This window comes from Cibotium barometz, chromosome 2 (assembly GCF_041138505.1).
Source record: "Cibotium barometz isolate CiBa-2024 chromosome 2, ASM4113850v1, whole genome shotgun sequence".
Lineage (NCBI taxonomy): Eukaryota > Viridiplantae > Streptophyta > Polypodiopsida > Cyatheales > Cibotiaceae > Cibotium > Cibotium barometz.
In genome coordinates, this window is record NC_141047.1 from 30,898,784 (window position 1) to 30,921,269 (window position 22,486).

The window sequence follows — 22,486 nt, forward strand, 5'->3', positions numbered from 1 at the left end:
GTTTAGAGAAGGGCATAGTACACCAGTGTACTACACCATATACACCTCAGCAGAATGGTGTGGCCGAACGAAAGAATAGGTCACTCATGGAGATGGCCAGGTGTATGCTGAAAGCAAAGGGATTGCCACATAAGTTTTGGGTGGAAGCTCTTATGTGTGCCACTCATGTGTTGAACAGGTGCCCTACAAAGGCACTCAGATCTGTTACACCCTATGAAGCCTGGTTTGATCGGAAACCTAGTGTTGATTATTTTCGTGTGTTTGGTTGCTTGGCTTATGCACATGTACCACAGGAGCTTCGTGGGAAGCTTGATGATAAAGCCATAAAGTGCATATTTGTTGGCTACAGCAGTCAAAGTAAAGGGTACCGTCTCTATAATCCTGTCACACGCAGGATTTTTGTGAGCAGAGATGTTGTTTTTGCAGAGAATTCAGCACAACCCATTGCTGAATTTAAATTTCAGCAACCTCAGGAGTCTTTTGATGTATTTGAAGGGTTGATACCCATTGGCATAGGAACCACAGCTGATATACCGGCTGAATTTCAGAATTTGCAGCCACCACCTCGTGTGTTTGATGCTTTAAATCAGCCCCAGGCTGAGCCTAACATACAGCAAGCAGAAGAGGATATTGTTGTACAAGAGAGGACAGCTTTGCAAGAAGCTAGAACCATTCCTCGTTGGGCTATACAGACTCTTCAAGAGAGTAGACTTGCTGCTCCATTACCAGGTAGGACACGTAGGAGTACACGTGAGGCTGAAAGCTCTCATTTTTCAGAGTCAGCTTGGGTGAGTTCTATTATGGATGAAGAGGAACCTGAGAGTTTTGAAGATGCAAGTGAAAATCAGCATTGGATGCAGGCCATGCAAGCTGAATTGGATTCTATTGTTAAGAATCATACATGGGATTTGGTGGATTTGCCTCCTGGCAAGAAGGCAATTGGTACAAAGTGGGTTTATAAGGTTAAACGCAAACCAGATGGTACCATTGACAGGTACAAAGCAAGGCTGGTTGCTAAGGGCTATGCTCAGAAAAAGGGCATAGATTATGAAGAAACTTTTGCCCCCACTTCTCGGATGACCACCATCCGTGTTGTTGTTGCTATGGCTGCACATTATGGCTGGTTTGTACATCAGTTGGATATAAAAACAGCCTTTTTGAATGGTGATCTTGAGGAAGAGGTTTATGTGATACAACCTCTTGGTTTTGCTATGTCTGGTCAAGAGCACAAGGTGTGCAAGTTGAGGAAAGCTTTGTATGGCTTAAAACAAGCACCGCGTGCCTGGTATGCAAAGATTGATGCATTTTTGACTAGCCAGGGGTTCACCAACAGTCCAACTGAAAGCACCCTCTACATCAAGAAAGATGGGGGGGATATTTTGATAATCATTCTTTATGTAGATGATATGTTGCTCACAGGTACTGATGCGGATAAAATTTCAGATTTTAAGTCCGAACTCAAATCTGCTTTTGAGATGTCAGATATGGGTATGTTGCACTATTACTTGGGCATACAGTTCATACAAAGTGAGAAGGGTATCTTTATGTTACAGTCGAAGTATGTACAGAGACTGTTGGAAAGATTCAAATTTCAAGATTGTAAGCCTATTTCCACTCCTATGGAACCAGGGCTGAAACTTAGAGTACATGATGGCAGTGAATCTTTTGATGCTATTCTCTATTGTCAGGCTGTTGGGTGCCTGATTTACTTGTGCAACACAAGACCGGATATTCAGTATGCAGTATCCCAGGTGAGCAGATATATGCACAGCCCACGGATGCTTCATTGGCAAGCTGTAAAGCGTGTGTTTCGTTACTTGCAAGGCACCAAGTCTTATGGCTTGATGTTTCCCAGGGGGGGTGACTTGCATTTACATGCATACAGTGATTCAAATTGGGCTGGTGACTTCGACACAAGGCAGTCTACCAGTGGTAATTGTTTCTTTTTGGGACACTCATGCATTTCATGGTTGAGCAAGAAACAATCTACAGTAGCTACCTCGTCTTGTGAGGCTGAGTACAGGGCAGCTTTCACAACGACAGTGGAATGTGTTTGGCTACGCAGACTCTTGGCAGATCTTCATCCTTTATTGGAGGAGCCTACTCCGATTCTCACTGACAGTCAGAGTGCTATTGCAGTAGCACGGAATCCTGTGTTTCATGCACGAATGAAACACATAGAGATACATTATCATTATGTCAGAGAAAGACTTCATGCAGGGGAGATCAGCATGATCTATTGTCCAACACATGACAATGTCGCAGACATTTTCACCAAAGCTTTACCTCGAGAAAAGTTTGAAGCTTTCCGCAAAGCTTTAGGCTTACTTCCTTTTGGTGATTGACATCATGCCTTGTACCCACATTGGCACTGCAGGGGGGTGTTAGAAATAATGTCCTGACATTATTATGGGCAGTGGCCAATGTATTAGGACCGGCCGGGCACTTTTTACTCACTTTAAGTGAGGTTTTTTCCCCGCGCCCAATAAGGCGCCCAACTTACCGTTATGTGAAACGGGCACCAGTTAGGGCTATTATATGCCCTAAGTTTTGTAACAAACTTATCTTCATTATTTTGAGCTCCATCGTTTTGCTCCTTGCCTCCACACGTTTTGTTCTGTTTCTTCGTGTGCTCCACACCGTCTCTCACACTCACAACCCTTTGATTCACTATCATTAACCCTTTCAAGGGGTTTGTGCCTTCCTCGCAGAGCGTCAGACCGACGCGAGGCACTTGATGGGCCCCTCGAATTAGGCACTTCCAAAGGGTTGCCTTGGCTGTCCATTGTGTTTAAGTGTGCTAAAAGCGGAGTGTCCAGGACACAGGTTCGTTTTCCCACTAGGAAGAGGGAAACAACCGTGCTCTGATGCCAATGAAACCGATCCCGTCAAGTGGGAATAGACTCCGTTGGACACCCACACGCGTAAGAGCACAACTTAATACCACAATTTGAAATGGACAACTTAATAACAACTTGAAATTGAAATGAAATGAAATGAGATAAATGGACACCAGCACTGGGGCCGGAACGGGCCGACCCCCCCCTCAATATATGATATATTTATTGGGAGTATTTAACAAATACAATGCTCCATGGGTTCCAAGAACCAGATGATGTCCATGTACAAGATGAATACAGTACCAAACAAATAGGCTTGAAGTAGATATTGAAGTAGAACGACCATTAGCGTGGTCCAGTCTCTACGGTCCTGTGCTTTCACTAGACTCCGCGGAGAGCGCCCCACTGGTGTTCCAAGACCACGCACAAACAGGCGCTCTCGTACTAACGCCTGGCTCTCCCGATCTCAGCACCTTTGGACCGTGGTTCTCCAATAGCTTGGACTACCCGGCACCGAACGGGTGTTGCCGTGGAGAGAGTCCCTTATCAGATTTATCACAAAATACTTTACTTAGATCTGAAAATTTCACTTGCTTGAGGATGGCAGATGGAAGTCCAATACCGGAGGTATCTGTGTGTAGCTACTTGAGTGGGACTCCAAGATGTAGCCACTTGAAGAAGGAAGACACCCTCTATGGAAAGGAGGTACAACCACTTGCTGTGCAGGACACAGCTGTTAGAAGTCATCTCCTGTCTATTTGTATACACCAGGGCCTCTGTTGTGGGTGTGCCCGCCCGTATATCATTTTTCCACACTCCCCGTATTTTTTCCCTATTTTTTTCCATTTTTTCCTAGTGGCTGGAGGGCTGCCAGGTGATGCCAGGAGCATCCTATTGCTGGCCGACTTGATCTACTTCAGTCGTGGGCTGTAGGAGTGCTGGCCGACTTGCTTTGCTCAGACGTAGGCATCTGTAGCTGGCCGACTGCTATTTTCAGCAGTCGTGGACATTTTACACAGTCGTGGGCACCTTCTGGAGCTGGCCGACTGCTCATATGGAGATGTATATATTGCCGCTCAGCCCCCACCACTTTCTCATTCAGTTTTTCGGGATCTTGTGTATAGAGAAGAGTTTACACACCTATCTCTCTGTGTTTCTTGTGCTGATTATTTTCTGCAGTCTACTTGCTCTTGTCTACCCAAGTTTGGTTGTCATTTCCGCTGCATATTCTGACATGGTATCAGAGCCCTAGGCTCTAGGAGATCTTGGGCGTTTTTCTGAGCAAGAGGGGGAGCAACAGGTTGCTGATCGGTGGACTGTTTCGGGCTGAACGGAAGTGAAGGTGCAAGAGGAAGGCGGGCAAAGGGGCTGGACAGCCACTTGCATATTTTCTGATTTTCAGATTTCCCCCCCCCCCACCCACCCTTTCAGGTTACTCTCCGAGATGGCAGATTTACTCGAGATGGCTGAGAAGCACGTGAAGATTCCGACTCTCCCCACGTTCCCAGTGGATCGTCAGTTGGACGGGTCCAATTATGGCATCTGGAAGGTCATGATGGAGTCAGTTTTGGAGTCATATGATCTTGCTGATTTTATTATCATAGGGGTGCCACGGCCGGAAGCTGAGGAAGGGGAGTTATTATCGACGAGGAAGGACCGAGAGGCACAGGCACAAATGTGGGACCGTGTCAACGCCAGGGTCCGGTCGTTTATATTCCTCAATTGCACACCACAGGTGATCAACCATGTGAAGCACATGACGCTGGCGAGAGGCATATGGGAGCACTTGGCTTCTTTGTACAACAGGGTGTCACCCATGAAGCGGATATCCTTGGAAGTGCAGATGCGGGTTATGAACCTTGCAAAGTCTTCGACGATGCGGGAACACATTAACAAGCTGCAGGCCCTTCAGCAGGAAGTCCTTCAAGCTGGGAAAGAGATATCGTCCAAAGATATGGCCATCACATTACTTTCCCACTTGCCTGGTCAGTATTCCGCTTTCTATTCCTCGTTGATCACGAGTGGCAGGCTCAGCACCATTACATGGGAGGAGCTTGTGCCAATGGTCTTGGACCAGGAGGAACGTTTCACAAACCCTCCTCATGGCGGAGGTTCGGAGGCCTTAACTGGCCAACGGTCGAAAGGCCGTAATACCAACAAGGGCAAAGGGAAGGCTTCTCCAGATAAGTCTTCCGAGAAGAAGCCTGATCCAGAACGAGAGAAGCTGAAGGCCGAAAGATCGTGTAATGATTGTGGCGAGAAAGGCCACTACTGGAGGAAGTGCCCCAAGCGGACAGGGAAGAGTGCTGATTCCTCAGCCTCAGCTGCGAAGACTCCGGCATTTGTGCGCTTGGAGATGGTGGACTCCGATGCTTCAATCCGATGCTTCATCATCTTCGAGCGAGGAGGCAGTTGGCTTCACCGCGAAGGATACCCGGGAATGGATTCTCGACAGTGGTGCTTCCAGGCACATGACTCCATCCCGTGACTTCTTTTTGGATCTGAAACGGCAGTCAGGTCGTATTTTTATTGGCGATAACTCCACTATTCCGATACATAGTGAGGGCCGGATGGAGATTATTCCCGACGGCAAGGGGGGCAAGCATGCTTCCCGTGTTCTTTATGTCCCTGCTCTGGGTTTTCATCTTCTGTCAGTGCATGAGGTATGCAAGACTGGCTTTAGGGTGGAATTTGAGGAGCATTCAGTTGCTCTAAGGGACCGTGAGACAGGCAAAGTTGTTTGGGAAGGCGGTGTGGAGAACGGCATCTACAAGCTCTCTGCACTCTCCTCACTGACAGGCTCTCAGGTCGGAGATTTGTGGCACTTTCGTTTTGGCCACTTAAATGTGGATGCTTTGCGGCGCGCCTTCCGGGACCAAATGGTGGTTGGCTTGCCAGATGTTGGTAGTAGGCAAGGACGCTGCAGTTCTTGCATACGTGGTAAGCAGCACAGGGAATCCTTTCCGAAGCAGGCTTCCAGGCGGGCTTCGAAACCATTGGAGTTGATTCACACTGACTTGTGTGGACCACAGCAGATACCATCCTTGTGAGGATCTCTCTACTTCATGCTGCTTGTTGATGATTGTACCAGATTCACGTGGGTCTACTTTCTTTCACAGAAGGACCAGGCTTTTGCTCGGTTCAAGGATTGGCACGTGATGGTGGAGAAAGAGTTTGGATTTCAGGTCAAGACTCTCAGGGCTGACAAAGGAGGTGAATTCTCCTCGACTGTTTTTTTCGTTTTTGTGCAGATCATGGCATCAAGAGGGAATTGGCCAATACCGGATCGCCTTCGGAGAATGGAGTTGTTGAACGTAAGAACAGGACTGTGGTGGAGATGGCGAGGACCATGCTGGAGCATCGTGATCTTCCTCGTCCACTTTGGGGTGAGGCTATGGCAACAGCGGTCCATACCATTAACCGCTCTCCGACGACTTCTGTACCCCATATGACTCCATTTGAGGCATATTTTGGCAGGAAACCCGATGTCTCGCACTTCCGTGTCTTTGGGAGTGACGCGTATGTACATATTCCGAAGAAGCAGAGGGGGAAGCTTGACTCCAAGTCCCGCAAGCTGGTATTTGTGGGGTATAACTCTCTTTCCAAGGGATACAGGTTGTATGATCCAGAGAGGAACGAGATTGTTGTCAGCCGGGATGTGATCTTTGACGAGCATGTTCCAGCATCCACTGTCGAGGAGCCGCCACTTCTTGGAGATCCAGAGGAGTCTGATGATGATTCCCAGTCTACCACTCCAGTTGATCCACCTCAGTCATCACAGGAGGTTGAGCCCGCAGCTGGAGTTGAGCCCCCGTGACCAAAGGAGGCTCCACGATCTGTTCGAGTACCTAGGTGGTTGTTAGACACCCTTCGGGAGTCAGGTGTCACGGAGCTACCCTCCGAGTGGACCACAGAGGACGGCCCTCGAAGATCACATCGAGTCCGAGATAAAAGCAACACGGCGGAGCTTCTTCAGGTGAACTATGCTCTGATGTCTCGTATCATGCGGGATAAAGAGCCCACTTCCGTAAAGGAAGCCCTTTCACAGGATACTTGGAGGGAAGCCATGCAGGTGGAACTTGATGCCATCGAGAAGAACAACACTTGGGAGTTGGTACCGAGGCCGTCGAAGCGGTCAGTCATTGGTGTCAAATGGGTCTTTAAGACCAAGTACGCGGCTGATGGGTCGGTGGACAAACACAAAGCCAGGCTCGTGGCCAAGGGTTATGCTCAGCGGCCAGGCATCGACTACGAGGATACCTTTGCACTGACAGCGCGGATGACCACGATTCGGACCGTTCTTGCCCTTGCTTCTTCTCAGAGGTGGCCCGTGTACCAGATGGATGTAAAATCGGCATTCCTTAATGGTGACCTACAGGAGGAGGTGTACGTTGAGCAGCCTCCAGGCTTTATTGTTCCAGGATCGGAAGGGATGATTTACAGGTTACGTAAGGCCTTGTATGGTCTTAAGCAGGCTCCCAGGGCTTGGAATCAGAAGATTGATTCCTTTGAGATCTCACCGGCGGTCATGTGGAGCACATTGGAGATCTGGCAGACCCAGAGGGGGTTTTTCGTCTCTCAGCAGCGGTATGTTCATGAGTTGCTTGAGGCCTTTGGGATGGAGAACTGCAAGCCTATTACTTCGTCGATGGACCCGAACACAAAGTTAACCGTTACAGATCCTTGTGAGCCAGTTGATGCCTCGCAGTACCGGAAGTTGGTTGGTTCATTGATCTGGTTGCTGAACACCAGATTGGACTTGAGCTTCTCCGTGGGGCTGTTGAGCTCTTTTATGCAGACGCCATTGAAGACTCATTGGGACGCAGGATTGCGGATCTTGCGGTATCTGCAGAGTACGAAGGATCTGGGACTCTTTTACACAGGAGGGAATGGAGTCAAGCTCCAAGGTTGGAGTGACTCAGATTGGGGAGGAGATCCAGACACGAGGAGGTCTACTTCAGGATACACTTTTACCCTCGGCTCAGGAGCGGTTTCTTGGAGCAGCAAAAAGCAGCCAACTATTGCCCTTTCTTCGACAGAGGCAGAGTATCGGGCTGCTTGTGGTGCTGCTTGTGAGGTTGTATGGCTGCGGAGGCTGCTAGGCGAGATGGGGTTTCCACAGAGGGAGCCCACAGTCATCCAGTGTGATAACCAGAGTTGTATAGCTATTGCTCGGAATCCGGTTTTCCATGCCCGGACCAAGCATATAGAGATACAGTATCACTTTGTTCGTGAGAAGATCTTGGCGGGTGACATCTTGCTACTTTATTGTTCGACGGAGGACAATGCGGCGGACCTCTTCACGAAGTCTCTACCTCAGGCTACGCTCAGGCGGCACTCCAGCTCCCTGGGGTTGGTTTCACAGCCAGGAGCTGAGAGGGGGTGTTAGAAGTCATCTCCTGTCTATTTGTATACACCAGGGCCTCTGTTGTGGGTGTGCCCGCCCGTATATCGTTTTTCCACACTCCCCGTATTTTTTCCTTATTTTTTCCCATTTTTTCCTAGTGGCTGGAGGGCTGCCAGGTGATGCCAAGAGCATCCTATTGCTGGCCGACTTGATCTACTTCAGTCGTGGGCTGTAGGAGTGCTGGCCGACTTGCTTTGCTCAGGCGTAGGCATCTGTAGCTGGCCGACTGCTATTTTCAGCAGTCGTGGACATTTTACACAGTCGTGGGCACCTTCTGGAGCTGGCCGACTGCTCATATGGAGATGTATATATTGCCCCTCAGCCCCCACCACTTTCTCATTCAGTTTTTCGGAATCTTGTGTATAGAGAAGAGTTTACACACCTATCTCTCTGTGTTTCTTGTGCTGATTATTTTCTGCAGTCTACTTGCTCTTGTCTACCCAAGTTTGGTTGTCATTTCCGCTGCATATTCTGACAACAGCCGCCTTCGTGTGGAAGAGGAGGCGTAACTTGTCTTGCTACAGCCACCTAGTGATGCAGCCGCCTGGTGAAGAACACAAAAGCGGGAGGAGAGGCATGCGTAGTCACCCTCTGTGGACAGGCGTAGCCACCTGCTGTAGACACAACTGCCTGAGAGGGGAAGTAGCCGCCTGATGTATAGGAGGCGCTTGGTTGTTGTGCATAGCCACTTGGCTGTAGCCTGTGCAGTCGCCTGTAGTGGGTAGCCTGCTGGAGAAACAGGCGCAGCTTGCTGTAGTTGGGATGCAGCACCTGCCGAAGATGGCCCACGTCTGCCTGCAAGAGAACAAGGCAGCGCAGCCTGTGGGCATGCAGCCGCTTGATAGAGAGCTCAGCCGCCTGTGAGAGGGAAGGGGCGCCTGGCTGCAGCCTGTGGAGTGGCGGCCAGTTGCCTGCAGAGGAGCAGCGCAGACAATTCAGCAGCCACCTGGGAAAGTAGTTCGCGTAGCCTGTAAAGAGCGAAGAGATAATCGCCAGCATGTTTTCGATGGAGGTGGTGGCTTTTTTTAATTAAGGTTGGAGTGGAGATAACAAATTGTTTTGGCTGGCACCCCACGTATGCATGTGGGCGGCCAGTTCTATGGGGGTGTGGGTAGGTGACCATGCACCCACCCCCACACACACACAACTTAAGTGTGGCTCCCCACTTTGGCCCCTAAGTGGGTGCCCACTTTTAAGTGAGTGTGAACAAATAACCTTATAAATGAAAAGGTTAGAGATTAAAGTATTAAACTAACATGTGCAATATACTTACACCAAAACTCGTCAGAAGACAGAGCAAACTTCACGACTCACTGGCAGGCGTCCCCGCTCAGTAAGTAACACGTCAAGCAGGCAAACACAAAAATACAAGTCATGCGAAAACCGTTTCAAACATGCAGAACATGAGTGCATGTGCAAATAGTATCATGGACATATCTCCCGTTCATGGAACAAGTACAAAATATCTGTCGGCACAAAATGGCACGACGTAAAACATAATTCTTGGTCTTCCTATGGAGTGACAGTCCCATAGGTAAGACACAGTTCCAGGCACGAGCCTCCCTATGGAGTGACAGTCCCATAGGTAAGACACGGCACGAATACTGGTTCTTCCATGGCGTGACAATCCCATGGGTCGAACACAGTCCAGGTCATACACGGGTGGCACCAGTCTGGCTCCCGTCCATACGACACCATCCTGCTAACACACGGATGGCACCAGTCTCGCTCCCGTCCATATAAACAAAAATACTGGCCTCTTCACATGAGACACTGGCCTGGCCTCAAGTGAACGACACACAAAAACTGGAGATGGACCAAATGGTTGGCCAATTGGTGACAATGGGCATTGAAGCCATGCACACAAAGGCATGGAGAGTGGGGAAGAAGAGAGAAGGTAGTGGCAAATCTTCTAAGGAGAGAGCACTTATCATTCATTTCCTCTCCATGGAAGCGAAGGACTTCTTGAAGAGACGTCCTACACTCAAGAAGACGGGAATATTTCTTGGAGATGACCTCACACTCTCGCAGCTTGCCCACATGAAAGAAGTTATGCCTGAGATAAGGGCAGCCCGAGAGAAAGGGAAGGAGTGGTGATTATGGAGAGGCGCTCTTCATGACGGTGCGAGACCTATGGGACTACACTCAAAGTTGCTACTTGGAATTGTAACGGATCTCTACGCCTTGATGTAGGGGCTTTTGAGGATAGTTTCATTGGGAGGGACATCATCTTCTACTCTGAGACGCATCAGGCTCCTGGACAGTCCATGCCACATGTTAGTGGATACCGATGGGAGACAGCTTGTAGACAGGAGACTCGTTCAGAGCATAGAGGACGGGGCTTAGGAGGAGTGGCAGTATTATTTAGAGAGGAGCTGCAGCCACTGATACATATAGTCCGCAGAGATGAGCAGGCTAGGTACATGTGGGTTAGACTGAGGGCAGAGACGGGCAGATATCTCTACATTGCTATATGCTATTTTGTTCCTAGTACATCAGTGTATGCATCACCTAGAGGGCCTTTTCTATTTTGGATGATGACATTTGGGAGTTCTTCAGGGATGGGGACATCATTCTCCTAGGGACTTCAATGCCAGGACCGCCCATAACTAGAAAGTATTTTATGATACCTCAGAGGAGATGTTGAGGGAGTTTGATGTTAGGGATATGGCCTATGTAGACTCTCACAGGATGAGGAACACACTGAGTATGGGCGGTATTTGATAGACATGGGGACTGCACATGGATTGGCCATCCTGAATGGCCTACAGAGATTCCCGACAGCGGGCGGTTTCACTTGATTTCCACATAGGCATCGTGCTAGTACAGTGGATTATGTTATGGCTCAGCCCAGTCTCATTCCCTCTTTTCAGGATTTTATGGTAGGCACTAGGCCGGTTGGAGTAGCAGTGGATCATGCTATCTTGTGCGTCACTCTCACATTTCAGTTCAGCACAACTCCATTGGGACAGGTCTCCACACACACTCGTTATACCTTTATGAGGGAGACTGACACCGTGTACACGGATGAGATATACAGACGCTTATGTGCCGAGGAGCCGGGACGGCCATTAGATGAGCTCACTCAGATATTGATAGAGACGCTTCATGCTGCAGCATCAGAGGCATATCTCCATAGTCAGCCTACATGGAGACGATATGGGAACATGCCCCAGAACAGCTGGTATGATGAGGAGTGCAGAGAGATGAGGATTAGATTACAGGGAGAGGTGCTCATGGGTGTTACCACTCACAGACAATCATGGATTACCTTCCGGTGCCTAGTGCGACGGAAGAAGAGGGCTTATCTTGCTCAGTTAGAGAGGGATTTGTATCAGTTATTTATGAGTCAGGACTTAGGCGAGGCATGGAGACTATTCCATGAGCAATCACCATCACCAGCCATTACCTCCACAGAGATTTGGGGTGAGTATGCAGCATCCCTGTACACAGCACCAAGACAGCCACCCTTGCTAGACCCATCGGGGCCATGCCCAGAGACATGTGCTTTCTTTACTGCTGAGATGGTAAGGAAAGCTATTGACAGGATGAGGACTGGGAGAGCATATGATCATGATGGTTTGGTAGCAGAGCACTTTATTCATGCCAAAGATATGCTTGCAGAGCTTATTGCTATGATGTTTAACCGAGCCATGTGTGAGGGTTTTCCTGAGACTTGGAATATGTCCACTATTGTGCCTATCTTCAAGTCAGGGGATCCCATGCTTCCTGGGAATTATTGTACCATCATGATTGGTCACACATTGGCTAGATTATATGCATCCATTCTTGAGCAGGAGTTGAGTAGATGGGCAGAGAGAGAGGGCATACGTGCATTAGGGCAGGCAGGGTTCAGGAGAGGTTTCTCCACTCTTGACCATATCTTGACACTCAGAGCTATTATTGAGGAGGGCAGATCATATGGCATGAGGATTTATTGTTGCTTTGTGGATTTCCGCAAAGCTTTTGACACAGTACCGAGAGCCAGACTGATGTGCAGACTACAGGAGATGGGAGTGCCCACAGAGCTGATTTGGGGAATCATGGCTTTATACAGGACAGTTGTGGGGCAGGTACGTACTACTCAGGGTATATCTGAGATGGTTCACTCCACTATTGGGGTGAAATAGGGCTGCCCCCTTTCTCCCACCTTATTTGGGATGTATGTGGATGAGGTTTCGGACTATGTAGAGCGGGAGGGTGACAGAGGAGCACAGCTAGCACGGACATGGATTCCGTTGTTATTGTATGCTGATGATATTGTGTTGATCTCAGATTCTCCAGAGGGGATGCAACGTCATTTGGATGCATTGCACACGTTTGCATAGGATAGTGGATTGTCTGTTAACCTTGGTAAAACCAAGGTGATGGTGTTTAACACCAATGCACAGTGGGTTAGGAGGTCAGCACCCACCTTTACATATGGTCAGGAGACAGTGGAGTATACAAATGCATATACTTACCTGGGTGTGGTTTTTAGTGGCCCACTATTTTCCTTGAGGAGAGCAGTGGAGACCAGATTGACCAGAGCCTATGCAGCATTGGGGAGACTAGAGAGGATGTGTTCGCAGGTTCAGTTTCAGGAACCTCGAACAAAGCTCTGGCTCTTTGACACTTTGGTCACTTTAGCCATGCTGTATGAAGTGGAGATATGGGGACCCTCAGTGGATCACCACAGTCGAGCTGGTAGCACTGATGGATGGAGATGTATGGAGAGGCCCTTGGTTTCTATGATTTCCCTGATGATTAGGGCCAAGGCCTCCGTACCACATGATATTATCCGTGCAAAGATGGCTGCCCCCCCATTGGTAGTAGAGACACTCACTCGATCTGTCTCCTTTATACATAGCACTTGGGCTCTCCCTAGAGACAGATATGCTCGCTTAGCCCTGGAGTCTTCATGACAGTTGGCATTGAGATACGAGGCCGTTTTCACTGCCTGTTTAGAGAGGGTTTCGGACCACTTTTCAAAGTCATGAGATACCAGGATCAGAGATGTCTCGGATTATACTTGTTGGAGTTGCGTAGACATAGAGAGGGTCTCTTGAGAGGAAGGGGATCAGAGAGGGAGAGACACCTACAGAGGCAGATTACAGACTTCTTTCGACCAGAGATTGAGCAGTCAAGCCAGCAGGAATTGCAGCTAGCCCCAGAGTATAGCCGCACCAGAGGTACACTGATTGATAGGGCTATAGAGCTGGGGCGGTCCAGGCGCCCCAAGATGAGAGGCCCATCTCGACACCGGCGGAGACTACAACAGAGGATCGGGACCATACTAGCACGGCATGGGAGACGTCCAGTCAGAGTACTCACCATGGAGGACATTGAGAATATCCGCCATCGATCGATGAGAGACATCTTTGGATAGTGATGTATATGATGCTTACCTTTGTTGCTGGAGTTTTCCTTCCTAGATGTTATCTATTAGGAGCTCCTAGTACCTTACTTTTCCTCATAGTTGTTGTTTCAGTTTTAGTTAGTTGTCTAGTTGTTTTAGCTTTTCTTACACAGACATTGTATCAGATCCACCAATTGTTGTAACCTTTTTGGTCTCATAGGTCATTTTGGCCTTTTGAAGACGTTAATATATCATTTCATTTCATTTCACACACACACACACACACACACACACACACACAAAAGTGAGATAGAGGATGTTCTTGTGCATGGGGGAAAAAACCTCCTAGTGAGGGGAAAAGTGCCGTGGCTGGTCCTAGAGTGTTCGTGCCATTGCCCATGACAGATATCTATAGGTCTCATGCCCTCCATAATATTATAAGCAAGTTTTGCTGATAGTAAATAATCTTTCCAAGATGTTAATTGTGACTGTAGGTAATGTCGAAGCATCTCTTCAAGAATGTCTTTATCTCTTTCAGTCTGTCCATCTATCTGAGGATGACAAATTGAACCAAATTACAGATTTCTACCAAGGGACTTAAAGAGAGAGATGTAGAAATGTCTTGTGACCTTTGGATCACGATCGGAACCATTAGACCAGACCTGGCAATCCATGTACCTTGAAGACATGTTGAATGAACAAAGAAGCTATATGTGGAGAGCTTGAGTAGTCTTCTTGCATGGAATAACATTTTTGATAATTTGTCTACCACCACCATGATTTGGGTATTACCATGGGGTAAGGCTGTGATTAAACCCATAATAATGCTTTCCCACCGTTCACTATGTATTGGAAGTGGTTGAAGAAGACTTGCTGGAGCTTGTTGATTAAGTTTCATTTGTTGGCAAGAGAAGCATGCTGCAACCATCTTGATGACGCCTTGTTTCATTCGCGGCCAATAAGAAGAAGCTGTCAACAATCGATAAGTCTTGTTGATACTTGGATGTGTTGCATAAGTGACTTCAGAAATTTGCATCGTGAGGGACACAATTGTGATCTTGATTGTAACTGAATCCTTCAAATCTGAAGGGCTATACTGAGGTGAAGTAGGCATGCGAAATGCATTGACAAAGTCTTGATTAACAACATATCTATTCTTAAAACATGCAGGACTGTCCATAGTAACTGTGGATAGATTTGTAGAGGTACTTGTACTTTGGAGGAGTTTTCTTTGTATTTTCGCTTGTATTAAGTTCATTCTTATCCTTTTGCATTTGATTTCTTAAGGACTGTTGTGCTATGTTGTGCATATTGTCTGTTGTAACAATAAGGAGTCAAGCATTTCTAGCTATCTAATGGCTACTTTGATAAGTATTTCTAAATGTCTATCTTTGCTGTAACAGGCCTTTGGTAGCAAATCATGTTGTGTGTATTTTGCGTCTGGAACTCGCATATATCAATCGGAGGTAACGATTCACTAAATAGACTGGGATAGGAAGCATGTGACAAACCTAAAATTTTTGACAGACAAAGATAAAGACTGTTTGAAAAGATTAAAGCAAAAAAGGGGATTACAGAAAGCAAGGTAGAGGTTAATTGTGCTTCCAAAGCATCCATGGAAAGAACATAGGAACTTTGACAGTTTACACTTAACCCTTGAGTATTTGCCAGTAGGGATAGTTGGCATATTTTGACTTGGATACTCTGTCGAACTGGATGCTAGAGCTAGCAACAGGAGGAGAATGACGGGGAGGGGTTGAGTGGGAAGTGGAGGAAAATATGGGTGGGAAGAAGTTTTTTTTTTTTTGGGGGGGGGGGGAGATGGGGGGATGAAAGGGGGATGGAAGGGGGGACGGGCTTAGGGGGGCAAGGGTTGCATGGTGGGTCAACTCACATGGAAAGAAAGCATGGGGGTGGGCAGAATTAGAGGAGGGTCTCTGAGCGATGGGAGACATGCCTGCATAACAGGAGGGAGTGGAGCTAGCTCCCCTTCGCTTTGAGGGATACATCGGTGTGCTTTCAATGTTCATGTTTATTTAGGTTTGAAATTTTTGGTATGGAGTAATGGGAATTTTTTTTTGTTTATTATAACACCGAGATTATGTTGTATTATGCTAGTATGTGTAATTATGATCTCATAACATAGCTAAGGCCTTTGCTTAAGCCAGTTACTGCTGGAAGATGAAACAGTGATGAGAGGAAAGGATAGCCTTGTGATACCGACAGATGTGCAGGTATACTGATTGAGCTTTCTAACATTTATACTCCTTGCCTGCTTGATATGCTTATTGTTTGCGTGCCAACAGCTTGATGTTGCTGTCACTTTCTTGTGCTTTTTTTGAATTCAACTGCAGATGGCTGAGGTCAATCAGTTCAATTTTTCCCCACATCGTGCGGAAATCCAATCGGTGTCTATCTCAGAGCCAACTTGTAAGGCTGAAGAGTTCTAGTGCTTTTGATTATTTTGCAGGGTAAAGAGGAGAAAGCCACCAGCCTATGTGTGTGTGTGTGTGTGTGTGGGTTTTGGAGGCAGGGGATTTGGGTTTTGATTGATTAACTGTGACTGATGCACACTATGTTGAAGTGAGTTTTGCAGGTGATGAAAGTGTTTTGTTAGGGACAGCAGATTCATGTGGCCGAATTGTCGTTTCTTGCATGGGAGCAGTGGAGAAAGGTAAGCTTTTCCAAGGCTTTCGGAATTGTAGGTATCAACAATCGTTTACTTGTGCTAATCGGGTAGACATCTTGTTGGTAAAGCTAGATGATTGCTTAATGCTCTTTTCACACAACACGCCTTACCAAGGCATTACGAATCTATTTTGGTCGTGCTGGGGATACCTCATCCCTTCATTATCTCTGTTATGCTTCCAACTTGAGAGGTTGAAAACTGCAGTAGTCAGATGTGATGCAACAATTTAATTTTGAGATAGGTTGGGGCTCCATATATGTTGTGGTGGATGCTCCCAGCTAGATTGGCTGAGATGGACATCTGAAGTATTCAGCAGACGTAGCATCTCGTGAGATGAGTTTTTCTGTTGGTTAAGAATGTGGCCGTATGAAATTTCATGAATGCCATCACAGCCTATGAGATGAATGTTGCATGTAGCGAGTGAGGTTTTCTGTTAGTTAAGAATGTGGATTCCATGCTGAGGAATAGATTGGAAGTTGTAAGGCAAAACACACAATTTCTGCTTCTGGTGGAGATTGTCGATTATTGAATGTGTGAAGGTGTTTCTATGTATTTGAATTGCCAGAGGGAAACGATGCCACCAGGCGTCAGACATAGATTGGCCATGATGGTGAAATTCTTGAGTACTATGTACATTGTAAAGGCTTCACAAGTCACATAGTCAATGAGGAAAAGCTGTTCACTTTATATGGCTGCCATATGAAATTGCCAGTTACAGAGATTTTAGTTTCAGTGGACACTTGTTAAATTTTAGGTAGAGGTGATCAAGAACATGAATATATTAGCTGGACTACGAGTTTGGTAGATCATCTTGATTCGGATGTGCCATATGTCAGGCGTTTTTCTGAGAGGTTTTTATGGCTCGTGTACATATGGATGCGTGGGAATTGTGAAGAGTTTGGTTTTGAGGGCGTTGCAGGTGTTCAGTGTGGATGGATTTGTTTTGAGGCTCGTGCAGGCCTGTCCGGAATATGGTTGGCTGGAGATGAATATCAGCTGCTCGGTTGTTGGAATTGTGTACGCGTCCCCAAGTATAAGTGGACATTGGTGTGAAATGAAGGCGTGAGGGTGGCCATCTTTAGGCCTTAGGGAAAATAAAGAATAAAAATATAATAAAGAAGGTGGCCAACTTGTAGCCACGTGGAAATGTTGTTTTGCTGCCAGCACGCTATCTAGAAGCTGGCGAAGAGTCGTGAAGGCGTGAAGAAAGGAGAAGATAGCCGCCTTGAAGAGGACCGCGGGACGCCACAAAGGTGGCCCTTGCTGTGGAGAAGCTGCAGAGCTGACGCTCGCCTGTGTGAAGAGGAGGCCTTGTACAAGAAAGGCTGGCGGGTGTCGTTGCCGCAGAGGCCGGCGAAGATAAGGTAGTAGCCGCCTTGTTCGAAAAAGGACAGTGGGTTGGTGATTCTAGAAGGACTGCTTTGCTAGGGAGCCGGAGGAGAAAGCTACGAGGAGCAAGCAGGTGCCAAAGGGAAGGCAGCCGTGTCGTTGACGAAGTGCTCGCTGGTGATTCAGCAGAGACAGGCGCAAGGAGTTGCGCTGGAGTGATCGTGGAGAGCTAACGGGAAGAAGGAGCAGCCGCTCTGTACGTGGTAGCGCCTGGCGGGTAATTCTGCAGAGACAGAGCGAAGTGAAGTTGGCTGCAGCTGCTGGTGTAAACGCGTTGGCGACTGGTTTTTAGCTGGCGGCTTCAACAAAGATGACAAGGGCAGAGCCGGCTGGTGGGACTAGGCGGGACCAGAGGTGAAAGCGCTGGAAAGATGGTCACCTTGTATAGCAAGGCTGGGTGATGGAGGCTGCGAAGACAGTAGGCGCAAGGTGAGCACCTTTGAGGTGTGGACAAGAAGTAGTCTTGGTCAAAAGAGGACGCCGGCTGTGAGAGAAAAGCAGGGCCCTTGGTGGTTGCAGCGCAGCTGCGAACAGAGAGAGCTGTAGGGAAGGTGCTGCAGTGGGTAGCGCAGAAGGCGCCAAAGAGGAAGCTGGAGCGGCTAGTCGACTTGGTGACAGGCTGACAGTGTAAGAAGAGAAGCCTGGTGGGCTTGTGAAGTGTGGGAGCTAGTGGAAGCACTGGCGGGCGTCAAAGAGCGAAGGGTGGCCGTGTGGGAGTACAAGAGCGGTGATACGCTGGGGACTTGTGAAGAGCAGCAAAGGCTGGAGCGTGGATGGACTGAGGTGGTGTGGCCTTGGTTCGGTTAGTTAGAGTGGACAGCGTGTGGCTGTGGACAGGTGATCTACGAGGGCTGGTGTGGGCCGCGTAGGTGAAGTGGACAGAGAGCAGGGTGCCGAGTGAAGAGGAGAGAAAGGTTGGTGTTGCTGCTTGGTGGTGGGGCCGGTAGCACTGCAGATAAGCTGCAGGTGACAGAGACTGAGAGAGAGATGTGTTTGGGAAGCTGCTGCTGACGACACATACAGAAGTGATGGGCTGCAGAGACTCGAGGGCTAGCTGGTGCGGCGCCTTCTGAAGAGTGAGTGGCCGGGTTCATTCTGGTATGGTTGGTACAGCATGCAGGCGAGTGGATCATGTGGTGATTGGGGATGTGGTGTATCCTCGGCAGTGACAGGCCTGAGTGAGTGTTTGTATGGTTGTGTGAGTGAAGCTTCTGTGTCGGGAGAAGCTTGTATAATGTTTTGATTGGAAATATATTGCTGGGTGTTTGCTTTGGTCTATGGTGCCCCTGTTTTTGGCTGTCTGTCTGGCGTGGGTTGGGTGGTGAAGTGCGAGAAGCGTTCCAGCCGGTGGCTGGTGGTGCCCCCGTTCGTGTTGTTGTTTCCAAGTTTGCGAGGTGAAGGGCTATAGAGCCAGTGGTTCTTTCTTCTTTTTTTCACCTCACATTCCTTCTGGTGCCCCCACAGAGGATAGCTCTGGCGTTGTTCTTTGCATAGAAGGGCGTGTGTTTCACTGAGGAGAGCTCAGGGATTGATACAGGTTTGTCATGATGTGGTCTTATCCGGAGTTTCATGGCAGGAAGGGTGAAGATGTGTGTGACTTTTTGGAGCAGATGGAGTTGGCATGCATTAGCAATCATGTGACAGATGAAGAGCAGGTTTTGAGGCTGATAAAGATTTTCTTGAAGGGAGATGCACGAAGCTGGCTTAAGGGTTTTGAAGCACAGGATGCTGGTGTTTTGACCTTAGACAGATTGAAAGAAGGCCTTTTGGAGCGTTTTCAGCAAGTGGAGGATTCTAGTGTGCTTTGGTTGGAGTTGAGCATCTTGAAGCAGGTCCATGGGCAATCACTGGATGATTTTGTGAAGGTATTTACATGTTTGTGGGGTAAGTGGTGTATGACATTGAAGCAGGGAGTTCCTCCAATGTTTTTGAAGAAAAGCTTGTTTGTTGATGGTCTGTTATCCCATTTGAGGGTCAGGGTTGAGTTGAAGAATCCCAAGTCATTTGATGATGCTGTTAGGGTTGCTAGGGAAAAGGAAGGCAAGGTGTGTTGAAGGAGATGGAGTTGGGTATTTATCCGTATGAAGGTGTTGTGTCTGCAAGGGATATGCAGGTAAATTTGGTTGAGGTGGGTAAGAGTCCTATGCAAAGTTTGATTAGACAGGAACCTCAAAGGCCGATACAGGTGCAAAGGGGGATGTTTTATGTGCCTTCTGATTTTTTTCCAAAGTCTTTGAAGCATGTGCAGGTGAATGAAAAGCAGGATGAGGAATCTAGGTCAAGGTTTGAGACAAGTGTAGATAAGGAGTTGCCAGTGGATTTTTCTTTGGATTTGGACGTCGTGGCTGTACATGACAGTGATCTGGATGATATGCATGCGCATGGAAGTAAAGAGGATGATGCCTTGGGATTGGCTGATGATAAGAAGGAAGAGGAGCTGGACACAGGATGCTTGGAGGATGATTTTTTGCCAGATTCTGCAAGGGAGGAGGATGGGATAGAGACTTGTGATGAAGTGAAGACGGATGTGGATGTGGAGAGTATGGAGGAAGATCCTATTATTATGGATTTTCTTGGACAGCTGGATGGTGATATGGTACCTGCAATGAATGGTATGGATGCTTTTCCATTTGATGCATTAGGTGTTGAGGAGTCTTTGAACGATGATACCAGGGGGGTTGGCAACACTAAAGAAGGTATGCATGTTGATTTGGCTGATGAAGAGAGTTGTGATGTGAGTATTGTGCTTGAGGATGATGTATGGGAAGTTGCTAGCCTTGATGAACAGGAGCCAGAGATGGAGATGGATGCAGATATGGTTGAGAGTGTAACTAAGGTTTGTTTGCGGGTTGCTGATATGCTAAAGGCAAAGTGCATGGATGACAAGGGGTCTGAACCAGCTGAGCTGTATGGTTGTGGAGAGATGCCTAAAGTACAAGAGCTGGAAGTGCTGGTGGACACTGCTGTTGGAGAGGATGTGGGTTTTGGTGTGCAGAAAGGTCAAGATGCTGGAACGTGGCCTTCACAGGTGTTAATGAACTGGATGCCTAATGCTGTAATGCCACAGGCTTGGAAGACGAGGAGGTTGGTTGTGGGTGAAGTGGACGGAAATGATTTTCTGATGCATATGGTGGATGTTTGGTATGCAGTGATACAACCATGGTGTTTAACGGATGCTAGGGAATGGGATGGTGAGTTGCTGTTTCCTTTTGATCCTGGTGGATAATTACTGGACTTTGTCTTTTGCTGCTGCTGAGCATGAATGCTCTAGCAGATGGGGGGGTTGGCAAAGTATGTCAGGCGTTTTTCTGAGAGGTTTTTATGGCTCGTGTACATATGGATGCGTGGGAATTGTGAAGAGTTTGGTTTTGAGGGCGTTGCGAGGTGTTCAGTGTGGATGGATTTGTTTTGAGGCTCGTGCAGGCCTGTCCGGAATATGGTTGGCTGGAGATGAATATCAGCTGCTCGGTTGTTGGAATTATGTACGCGTCCCCAAGTATAAGTGGGCAATTAAAGGTTGCATTTGAAAGAAGTGTATGGAGGGCATGGGCAATTTAAAGGTGAAAGAGGACCAGTATTGCCTTGGACATTGGTGTGAAATGAAGGCGTGAGGGTGGCCATCTTTAGGCCTTAGGGAAAATAAAGAATAAAAATATAATAAACAAGGTGGCCAACTTGTAGCCACGTGGAAATGTTGTTTTGCTGCCAGCACGCTATCTAGAAGCTGGCGAAGAGTCGTGAAGGCGTGAAGAAAGGAGAAGATAGCCGCCTTGAAGAGGACCGCGGGACGCCACAAAGGTGGCCCTTGCTGTGGAGAAGCTGCAGAGCTGACGCTCGCCTGTGTGAAGAGGAGGCCTTGTACAAGAAAGGCTGGCGGGTGTCGTTGCTGCAGAGGCAGGCGAAGATAAGGTAGTAGCCGCCTTGTTCGAAAAAGGACAATGGGTTGGTGATTCTAGAAGGACTGCTTTGCTAGGGAGCCGGAGGAGAAAGCTACGAGGAGGAAGCAGGCGCCAAAGGGAAGGCAGCCGTGTCGTTGACGAAGTGCTCGCTGGTGATTCAGCAGAGACAGGCGCAAGGAGTTGCGCTGGAGTGATCGTGGAGAGCTAACGGGAAGAAGGAGCAGCCGCTCTGTACGTGGTAGCGCCTGGCGGGTAATTCTGCAGAGTCAGCGCGAAGTGAAGTTGGCTGCAGCTGCTGGTGTAAACGCGTTGGCGACTGGTTTTTAGCTGGCGGCTTCAACAAAGATGACAAGGGCAGAGCCGGCTGGTGGGACTAGGCGGGACCAGAGGTGAAAGCGCTGGAAAGATGGTCGCCTTGTATAGCAAGGCTGGGTGATGGAGGCTGCGAAGACAGTAGGCGCAAGGTGAGCACCTTTGAGGTGTGGACAAGAAGTAGTCTTGGTCAAAAGAGGACGCCGGCTGTGAGAGAAAAGCAGGGCCCTTGGTGGCTGCAGCGCAGCTGCGAACAGAGAGAGCTGTAGGGAAGGTGCTGCAGTGGGTAGCGCAGAAGGCGCCAAAGAGGAAGCTGGAGCGGCTAGTCGACTTGGTGACGGGCTGACAGTGTAAGAAGAGAAGCCTGGTGGGCTTGTGAAGTGTGGGAGCTAGTGGAAGCACTGGCGGGCGTCAAAGAGCGAAGGGTGGCCGTGTGGGAGTACAAGAGCGGTGATACGCTGGGGACTTGTGAAGAGCAGCAGAGGCTGGAGCGTGGACGGACTGAGGTGGTGTGGCCTTGGTTCGGTTAGTCAGAGTGGACAGCGTGTGGCTGTGGACAGGTGATCTACGAGGGCTGGTGTGGGCCGCGTAGGTGAAGTGGACAGAGAGCAG

At 48.3% G+C, this 22,486-nt stretch overlaps 1 protein-coding gene across 1 annotated transcript in view; it reads left to right on the forward strand.

Moving 5' to 3' along the window:
* The window catches only part of LOC147640931 (uncharacterized), a 96,733-nt gene that overhangs the window by 32,801 nt on the left and 41,446 nt on the right, over nucleotides 1–22,486 (forward strand). Inside the window, exons 2-5 of the mRNA XM_086816645.1 lie at nucleotides 14,989–15,051; nucleotides 15,754–15,819; nucleotides 15,940–16,015; nucleotides 16,182–16,259. Of these exons, the coding sequence (XP_086672771.1) occupies nucleotides 14,989–15,051; nucleotides 15,754–15,819; nucleotides 15,940–16,015; nucleotides 16,182–16,259 (283 nt within the window). The remainder of the gene's footprint in view (nucleotides 1–14,988; nucleotides 15,052–15,753; nucleotides 15,820–15,939; nucleotides 16,016–16,181; nucleotides 16,260–22,486) is intronic.